Below are 9,534 nucleotides of genomic sequence, written 5' to 3'. Positions count from 1 at the left end.
TTTTGCGCGTTGCAAGCTATAAGATACTTGCGTTTTTCATTATTTTTCGATAATTTCATACAACTGCATATGTTCGCTTTTTAAGACAAAATATAAGATATCGGATATAAAATGAGAAAATGTGTGTGTTAAGGTGCTTCGATAACTCCATCTTATGCAGAATTTTATTTACATTGTACTTTCAAGAGATTTGTATAACGTTTAAAATTATACAGATTATACAGAATATTTATAATTGCAGAATGCGCGGAAGCTAATTGGCATTGGTTTGAAATACCCGTTCAGAATTCACGATATTCGTTGGAAAAAGTCCGATATCTTCCTTTGGCCACCCTTTTTCGGGAGTGACTTTTGTTTATCCGATTCCGGGGCACAGTCTTTCAAGATCTTAACGGATTCGCTGTCGTTCAGTTCTGTAGACGACTCGGGTTTCATCTTCTTCGACGTGTCTTGACTGTCGATAAGAATCGCGGGTTTTTCCGAATTCAAGGTATTCGCACTGTTATCCAACTCGTTTAACATCTTATCTTCCATTTGTGTGTTCTCTCCATCGATAGTGTTATTTGCGAGACGATTGTTTAGCAAATCGTCGTTGTTATGATCATCTCCTCTTGGATTATTCTTGTTTTTTTCATCACGCGTATCATCCTTCTTATCCTCGTTATCGCGCTTAGCGTTGTCGTTGCTATCGTCCTCGCAACTTGTCAACCAATTCATTATTTTTTCCTCCTCCGCCATTTCCTTCTCCTTAGCCGCCGAGTAAGTAAATCGCTTGTCGACGGTTTCGTTCGATAAGATCGCGGTTTCCTTTCTTTTAAATAGCGTTTTCTTCGGACACTCGGCGGAGATATTCGAAGTCTTTGCCGGGAAGTACTTGCTCAACGATTTTATCCTACTTCTGTTGTACAAGAAACGATAAAAATCCGAATCGGCGTTCGACGACGCGGACTCTCGACGATACTCGGACAGCATTGAGTGAAGTCGTGCTAAAAGTTAATGAAAAAAAAAATAGCCCAATCAATGTATAAATAGAGAATGAAAACGATTATAATTTCCATATATGTATATATATATTAATACTTTTGGATGAACTTGCGAATGTAGGTACCTATATCAATATCGTGATGAACCAAATGTGCATACATCGCTCCCACGTCGTCCCGCAGCTTCGTGTCTCCGAAAGTAAAATAGACCATCGATCGGCCTGCAACTGCAGCAGCCATTAACTGTATCAAGACTTTCAATTTCGGATTTCCGCGGAACGCGCCACATCCCCAGTTTCCTGTTGCAATGGCGGGCAGATTGTTCTTATAGGTATCGGACCCGACGAATCCAGCATAAGCCTGCAGAGAATGCATTACGTTGCGATAAAATTAAAGACAGCGTTATGTAAGCATAACGTTGAAATAAATATTTTGCAGCCTGTAATTGATAGTCTTAAAATTTTCTTAGGGAGAATATTATTGAACAATGAAAAATGGCTAAAAATATTATATGTAATAATCTATATAAAAGTTATAATAAAAATGACAAAAGCTTAGTATTTACAAACAAAGTTGTTTCACGTTTACGATAATTTAGAAACTTGAGATATAAATTTCATATTTTACATAAATCCACTCTGAGTGTAACGGAATTTACGTCGAGACCACGAACCTTGTTGAGCTCACGATTTATGTTGTCCATATCGAATTGCAGCGAGGATTGCCTGAAGTAAAGGGCATCAATAGCGACGATTGACGTCATGCGTCTGCCGCTGCTATCCCTCGGTGTCTCGTCTACAAAATCGCCTTTCCACTTGAAAGTGCTGCTGTACCCTTCATATTTACTGTACCGCTCGATACCGCTGACGATGAGCGCCTCCGTATCGTCTAGTTCTTCCGTGACCAACATAGTAACCATAAGTTCTGGACATATAACGAACCGTATTTCTTCCTGCACGCAGCCTAAACCTAGCACACCTCCACCCACATATCTATTTACACATGAGAAAGAAAATTAGTAAAAATTAAACAGGAAAGTAGTAATAATCTCAAAAATTTCTTTACCCCCGTCTCTTTTTCCCTTTTTCTTATCATGTTCGTTTGTTTTATAATCTCGTTTGTTAAAGTCCTAACCAATACTCGTCAAAGTTTTCAAGCCAGAATTACATAATACAGACTCACTTATTTGCAAAATCCACTTGAAGCAGTCCTGCTCCCTCACTTTCGATGGTTCCTTTACTCGTTATGTGTAACGGTGGCAATTTTTGGTCTTGCAAATTCCACCTTGGACAGTTTTCCAAAGAGACATAACGTCGTTCGATTGTTATTATACCTTCAGGTGCTGCTCTATGTAAAAATTGTAATGTGACTCAAGTTCTACGTTATGTCGCGAATTATCGGCAAATTGCACAAGTATATATTATATAAAATAGTTCACAATTATGATGTACTCACCTTTAGCTGTTACTCTCCTGAAATAATGCAGAAGACATTTGATCTTTTCCATCACTGACTCACATTGGCTATGTTTCTCGTTATAAGCAGCGTACAATCTAAAATGTGCGATCAGAAGAATGCATAATAAATAAATTATTTTATCGAATAACTTGAAATAAATAATTTAAATAACTTTGAGTATTACCTGTTAAAATTAATATATGGATAGGTTGCATATTCCGATTGCGGATTACTGGAATTGCGTCTGGGAAATGTACAAAAAAATGCATTTGCCAGTAGCGAAGCTACTTGTAATTGACTTAAACTGATGGAGCCGTTGCTATGTCGTTTCAACAAGGGTACTGGACCAGTTAACAGTACGGGAAGCTGCAAAGCCAGTAGAACTATTTTTGGCATCAAAATTTCAAAGAACATGGTTGTCTCTTCCGAATCCATAACCTGCGTTCAAAATTTTCTTATTAAACAGAATTTTTAAAGAACATGATTTAAGTGCGGTGCATCTCCAAGAATATACCTCCGAGAAAAAGTGATGGAGCGCTGCAAAATTCCAGCGCTGTGCGTATATCTGATTGTACGAAAGTATAGCGTTTTCTAATTGTTGGCTGGAAAGAATGCTCCTCAGCAAAGCTTCCTGGATCATCTCCCATCTATTTCGGCAGCAGCGACTTCCACTTCTCTAAAATAAAGTCTAATTAATATCAATAATTACTTGTACTATACCGTGATCCGGTGTAAAAAAGTCTAAGCTTTAATCTTAATATAATAGTATATAATAACCATCAATATATTTTTTATAGAACATCTCAATCCTTATCTCCATATGATAGATTCTTCAAGCAATTCAATTATTTAATAAAAATATTTAGACAATATATATATATTTTATAAGCGGTTGAAAAAGGCCTTTTCACAAAGTTCCAAGAAGGCAAATAAATTACAAAAATAGGTTTATTAACTAATTAATACTTAGATAAAGTTTACTTTAATAGAATTTCAACTCAAATGCAGTATTAGAAATTTGGATTGTAAATAACAATTTTCCTCGGTATTTTCCAATTATTTCTGATTCATTCGAGCACCTCAAGATCGCAGGTTTTGGACATTTTATTCGGCAACACGTACCTGTTCTATCGGGTACAAACTATGCGTAGAATGCGGCATTCGTAGATAGCCCTGGCTCCATTTGTCTACTTGATGCGTCGGATACGGTTTTGGCGGTCCATGCGTAGGCAACGGTAACTAATTAGAGAAAACAAGATATGCATAGCAAGACTTAAGTTAACCATCATTGTTCTGTTCTCGTGTAAAATCATACCGTATATAATACTGTATGACGAGGAGAGACGACGATCGGTGGATGCTCTTGATATTCGTAAACGCTGAGTCCCTTACGTATCTCGTCCATGCTCATGCCCTTCCACTCGGGTACGTCATCGGAGGGCTCGGGTTCGTTAACGCCAACGGACATCGAGCTCGCTGAAGCCGAACATTTGAGTATTAAAAGCGACAATAGAACACGCGTAACGCGCAGGGAACGCGCAGGTGGATTCTTACAGTCCGAATTAGCGGCGTTGTTCGTGCTTTGCGACAATTCGAAATCCGAGAACAGGTCCGGGGAAAGCTCCTCCTCGAGTGTCATCTCCGCCTCTGTCATTCTACCCTCTTAGATGAATGTCTGAAAACCGTACGAATCACGTAGTGGCAGCGACGAAAAGAACGAAGCGATTATATTCCATTCGCAAAAGGATTATAAGGAAAATACGATAACATTAGAGCAATGCATTTGCAGCGCAGGCTAACCCGGAATAACCAAAGCAACTGGCCGTGTATGTACCTACGAGAAATTTGTCGGCGAATCCAGCGGCGTTTGGTTAAGACGTCAATCTTCACGCGGATTTGTACGTCGCGACATGACTAATGTCAAATTCCGATTGCGTTCAGTGTCCTATAGATGTATACACAAACGTATGCACGCGTGAATCGTATGTGAGCCACTAGTTGACAAGCTGAATGCAACCCAATGCAGCCTGTGCACTGTGCAGTGTGCAGTTGGAGTGAGGTTATGTTAGCTGTCGATGTGTATGTATGTACAAAGCTCGTGTGGTCGCATTTCTGCGTGAGAGATTTGACACATATATAAATAATATATAATACATATTATATATAATAATAGAGTTACATTTTGGCAATATGTATTCTTCAAATTCTTGATAAAGATTTAGCAGTCCATTGTCTTATTAGGAAAGAAAACGTATTGTTTTATTAGACTGTCGAATATTACAAAGCGTGTCACGAATTATCGTTGATTTCCTTTGGTCTTTGTTAACTTCCATTTCATTCACATTTATCCTAATTCATAAATTCAATCTTATCTTAAATATTTCCAAAATATATATTAACTGCATTCTCACACACACTCTCATTCTCTTTCCATATATTCTTGCAGACGTTCTTTCTTCCCTTTATTTACTACTTACATTTACACAGCTCATTAATCTTATTCTAATTATTTTGCACTTGATACGTCTCATCATCTAAGAGAGAGAGATGAGACTATATATATATATAATATATATAATCTTTACACAGACCAGTAAAAATGTATTTATATGCATGATAGATGTAATATTTACGCGCAACACATTCATATATGATGACAAATTGTTAACATTTTTCAGCTATTTTTTTTATAAACCATTTCGTTTTCTATTCGTTACTGAGGTATTAGATTACGTAGATAACTCAGTATTTCCTCCGTATCTTTCATTAGAATTGCTTGCCTGGGATATTTGAAACAATTTCCAGACAACGATATATTCCTAAAAGAATGTTTATATAATTATGAAATTATGGATAAAAGCATCGAGCAATTTATATGTCTATTGGAAACAAATAATATTATACTAAAATATGACGACAATATATGATGCATATCTAATACATAAAATGTTCATTACCTTAGGTTTTTCAAATTACCAAGTTCTGGGGGCACGTGAGCGATATCGTTATTTGACAGATTTAATACCGCTAGTCTTTTTAACTTTTCCAAAAGTGGCACATCTATTTTTACGATTAGATTGTCATTGGCAATTAAACTTTCTAAAGATACAACGTCATAAATAGCTTCTGGTAACTCAGTAAATCTGCGGAACGATACGTATAGCGTATAAATGTAAATTTTTCATGTTAAGAGAGGATGTTGGAAAGTCAAAATATATTTCTAATACCTGTTAAACGAAAGATCGATATCTCGCAAGTGTTTCAGGCAGCCGATGCTCGATGGTAGAGATTGCAAGTAATTTTTACTTATATCTAAAACTTGCAAACATTTGTACTTTTCGCCAATCCAGTCTGGCAAGCTTGCTAAATGATTTGAAATTAATTTTAGATCTGTCACTGTAGCGATCGCCGACATTTTATCAGGCAGTCCTGACAGCTTGTTTCTGCTCAAGTCAACGGTTACGACGGAGGCTTCCGCTGCATCTTCCAAGACTTCTTCAGGCAATTCCAGAAGATTTTGCCCAGTTAAGCTGAACAACTTTGTATTCTTCATTACGTACCTGTATTATTACAAATTACACATCACACTTGACTTTATTACTATAATTGTAAAAATAATTGTATAGGTACGTGAAATACTTTGTAAAGATTTTTTAAATATAGTAAACAAACATCTCAATTTTAATCGTATCAATTAACAGATTTGCATACTTGTCAGGATAAATACTATTGCTGGCACTAGGTTGTAACGATTCTCTGGTGTTTATACTCGTTGTATTGACTACGGTTTGACGAATGTGCGTCAAAATGCGAGATGTACCGCATCGTATTATGTCTGCCCTTACGTTTTTTATATTATTTCCCTCAATTATAAATTGCTTCAAATTGGGCAATATACCAATGCAAAAGGGTATTCTGTAAAGAAGATTCATTTTAATATGTAAAATAATCATGTTAAGAGAAAGAGAAGCTATATAACATACAAAGATACGTTATTGCGCGATAAGTCGAAGACTTCCAAATTTATTAATTTGATTATTTCTTCAGGTATTACTTCAATTTTATTGCCTTGCAACGTGAGCTTTTTTATATGCCCTACAGCTTCTAAGCGTTGCGGATCAATTTCCTGTAAAAGAACAATCATTGTCTTAGTAAAACAGCGTTTGTTAAATTTTAGTCTTGATAGGCTCAAGCATAAATATATACGTTATTAACACATACAGGAATGTTATTGTTATCCAAATGCAATACTGTTAAAGCTGAACAACCTGATATGTCTGGAAATTCCTGCAAATTATTCGACTGGAACATTATTCTTTCCACTTTTCGCAATTCACCTAATGGTGGTATCGTCTCCAATTGATTAAAGCTGACGTCTAACGTTTTTAACGCTACCAGAAAATATAATAATCGTTATCGAATAACGAAGTAAATATTGCAAATATAAATCGCTTTTTGTATTAATTATTAATGCGTATGTGCATGAGAGAGAGAGAGAGAGAGACAAACTTACATCTCATACTTGTTACATCAGGTGGTAATTCTTTTATCATATTGTGACATAAATTCAATGTTTCCAGTCGCACCAAGTATCCCATTCCGATCGGTAATTCGCCTAAACTATTATATGATATATCCTAAAAAGACCCGTAATTATTTCATTTAGAAAATTGACTTTTTACATAATCATGTAAGCCATAATAACGCGTATTTTTTTTTTACCAAATGAGTTAGCATGACTAAATTTCCGATCTCGGCTTCAAGTGAACTTATTTGATTATTTTTTAGGTATAACTCGCATAATTCCTCCAGCATATAAAATTGACCCGGCAAATTTTGTAGCTTGTTATCCGATAGATTTATTTTTCTTAGTTCGCGCAGAGAACCGATCTCAGGCGGTAGTTCTTCTAACAAATTGTTGCGCAACTGGAAACGACATTAAAAATGTTTTAGATAAAATATATAGAAATATTGAAAGTGCGCTGCACATTTAAAATCACTGTGTGCACGAAAAATAATTTATACATACGTCTAAGGTGCTCAGTTCCGTTAGAAATTGTATTTTTTTATTGATTACAGTTAAACTATTGAAGCTCAGATCTAACATCTTCAGCGGCTCTTGTTCCCACCATCGCTCCTCCTCGGGTTCATAATCAAGCTCAAAATGCAAATCACGCAATTCCTCTTCCGTTAATTCGTTTATACTCCATATTCTGTCAGGTACTGTAACGCGTGTTAATTCCTACGTTCAAGATTCTGCCCTTTCCGCACTGTGCAATGCTACGTTGCATTAAATTCATTGAACACGTTTGATTAAACTTACCTGATATTTCGAATGAGCCTATACACGATTTTTATCAAAGCGTGCAAAGCAACTTAAGATAATGGATTTTCGTACGATACCAAGCATATTTACATTTTTAAATCATAATTATATCAATTTTGAAATGGCACGTATCGTGAGGCATAATTAGCGACACATGATATCAAATAAGATAAATCTTAGCATTCCTGCTGATAGAATTTGGAATTTTGCTGCATTTGTGACTTGTGTTTAGACATATATATACATATATACATTAAAAAAAATTAACACAATTGTGTGGCATCAGATTTATTTGACTTCCACATTACTGGACTTACATCTGAACTATTTGTAGGATATAAATATATCAAAAGGATACCAATTTAATACACCAATTATTGTCTAAACTAATAATAATATATTAAAATACAAAAGTTTTGATATTCTATACATTCAAAGAAAAAAAAAACATGACGGATAACAGAGAAATACTATGCGCATCTCACTTCTTTGCATTCTCATTCACAATGTATGTAAGATTCCATGTCGCGTCGCGTAAGATTCTTTGGGATCTTAGACTCTTTAAAAAACTTACATATCGATATTTCGTACATCCCAAAGAACTTCACATGACCCTTGTTCACAATGCACGTGCGCATCATATCGAGTACAATAAAATCTAACGATAAACACTCGTTGAATACTTATTGCAACATCTATAAGCGATGATTAACAGGCAACAAAGTGACGAAAGATCTGCATATATCGAACTAGAGATTTGTGTATATTGATATGAAACTATAAACGTTTAACGTATAACATGGATATACTTCGATGTACGCTATTACCGCGGGCATGCACGTTTGTCCAATTATGAGTACAAACTCTCCGAGTATGATCTAAACGTTCTAAACGAAAAACTGGAACATGCTCCAGATAATTGTGCGACACACGAACGTAAACGTAAGTCGGATAGTACAGTCGATTGTTCCATCGTCGAGCTCGTGACTTATTATGCGCAGGTGGATGCTCGTAAATATATATATATATACCCGTGGACAATCCCTTCGACGAGAGATTCAACCGCCCAGTCTTTCTCGCCCCTAGAATAACGCTCCTCGACAATTCGTCATTGTCCTCGTCCTTGGTGCGCCGTTTAAACACCGCCAGGTGATTGGCTTTTTTCCCGATGCCGCTCATCGTGGAATGAAACGCCCATCGATGCGTATCCTCACCGACCTCACCTCGACCTCGACGATCTCCCTGTTACGCGGAAGAAACGTAAACACGCATATGGACGTGGACGAGAAGCTGCCTCTTGTCTATAGCCCTTTGCACAATAGGCAATGGCAATAGCGATAGCGATAGCGACAGCGACAAGAGGTTGCCGACAAAGCTATATACCTTTGTCGGCAACTTGGTCGCCGTCGCTATCGCTATCGCTATTAGCCCAGTCGATAGAGCCCGAAAAAGCCGCTGAAATGGAATTAATTTCGGGAAGCGATTTTCATTTTTTGACTGTTTCGGAGGGTCATGGGTAGTCTAAAAAACTGGATTTTCGGGATTCTACCCCTAAAGCGTTAGCCGCCATTTTGATTAGAAGGGTGATTTTGTAAATATCTCGCTTATTTTCTACTTTAGAGTGAAAGTGGTAATAACCAAACTTGTAGAAAATTTAATACTCTACAATTTTGGTTCTTATCATTTTTCACCTAGGATCGATATTTTGGGTCTTGGACTCGAAAGTGAGGGGTGAAATTATTTATTTATTTTTTGAATTTACTTGGT

At 36.5% G+C, this 9,534-nt stretch overlaps 2 protein-coding genes across 4 annotated transcripts; both read right to left on the bottom strand.

Moving 5' to 3' along the window:
* Positions 1-128: 128 nt before the first annotated feature.
* Positions 129-4,448, bottom strand: LOC143908000 (poly(ADP-ribose) glycohydrolase). Of its 2 annotated transcripts, none has more exons than XM_077425193.1 (11): positions 4,276-4,448; positions 3,996-4,116; positions 3,757-3,917; positions 3,564-3,680; positions 2,956-3,117; positions 2,626-2,879; positions 2,439-2,536; positions 2,166-2,325; positions 1,657-1,975; positions 1,109-1,343; positions 129-986 (listed from the first exon to the last, which is right to left on the bottom strand). In XM_077425193.1, the coding sequence occupies exons 2-11, from the start codon at positions 4,093-4,095 to the stop codon at positions 289-291; spliced, it is 2,304 nt and encodes a 767-aa protein (XP_077281319.1). In that variant the 5' UTR covers positions 4,096-4,116; positions 4,276-4,448; the 3' UTR covers positions 129-288. The 2 variants fall into 2 exon arrangements, with proteins under 2 accessions (XP_077281319.1, XP_077281320.1); XM_077425194.1 differs by having other exon boundaries at positions 4,280-4,448.
* Positions 4,449-4,578: 130 nt separating this feature from the next.
* On the bottom strand, positions 4,579-9,139 carry LOC143908006 (leucine-rich repeat-containing protein 40). Of its 2 annotated transcripts, none has more exons than XM_077425216.1 (10): positions 8,799-9,139; positions 7,471-7,664; positions 7,164-7,367; positions 6,955-7,078; positions 6,663-6,832; positions 6,425-6,567; positions 6,153-6,356; positions 5,669-6,001; positions 5,399-5,584; positions 4,579-5,260 (listed from the first exon to the last, which is right to left on the bottom strand). In XM_077425216.1, the coding sequence occupies exons 1-10, from the start codon at positions 8,944-8,946 to the stop codon at positions 5,155-5,157; spliced, it is 1,812 nt and encodes a 603-aa protein (XP_077281342.1). In that variant the 5' UTR covers positions 8,947-9,139; the 3' UTR covers positions 4,579-5,154. The 2 variants fall into 2 exon arrangements, with proteins under 2 accessions (XP_077281342.1, XP_077281343.1); XM_077425217.1 differs by having other exon boundaries at positions 7,765-8,941.
* Positions 9,140-9,534: the final 395 nt, after the last annotated feature.

This window comes from Temnothorax americanus, unplaced genomic scaffold (genome assembly GCF_048541705.1).
Source record: "Temnothorax americanus isolate GAGA-0224 unplaced genomic scaffold, ASM4854170v1 Scaffold9, whole genome shotgun sequence".
Taxonomy (NCBI): domain Eukaryota; kingdom Metazoa; phylum Arthropoda; class Insecta; order Hymenoptera; family Formicidae; genus Temnothorax; species Temnothorax americanus.
The sequence above is the reverse complement of the archived record's forward strand: the minus strand, read 5'-3'. Positions and strand labels throughout refer to the sequence as shown.

What these genes read in the sequence shown, in the direction of transcription:
- LOC143908000 (XM_077425193.1), bottom strand. Translation starts at nt 4,095, where the DNA reads ATGACAGAGGCGGAGATGACACTCGAGGAGGAGCTTTCCCCGGACCTG. An exon ending in GTTTGTACCCGATAGAACAG is followed by an intron (nt 3,118 to 3,563) that starts GTACGTGTTGCC and finishes ACTTTATTTTAG; the next exon opens with AGAAGTGGAAGTCGCTGCTG. An exon ending in CCATATATTAATTTTAACAG is followed by an intron (nt 2,537 to 2,625) that starts GTAATACTCAAA and finishes CGCACATTTTAG; the next exon opens with ATTGTACGCTGCTTATAACG.
- LOC143908006 (XM_077425216.1), bottom strand. Translation starts at nt 8,946, where the DNA reads ATGAGCGGCATCGGGAAAAAAGCCAATCACCTGGCGGTGTTTAAACGG. An exon ending in ATCGATCTTTCGTTTAACAG is followed by an intron (nt 5,585 to 5,668) that starts GTATTAGAAATA and finishes ATCGTTCCGCAG; the next exon opens with ATTTACTGAGTTACCAGAAG. An exon ending in GGTAATTTGAAAAACCTAAG is followed by an intron (nt 5,261 to 5,398) that starts GTAATGAACATT and finishes ACATTCTTTTAG; the next exon opens with GAATATATCGTTGTCTGGAA.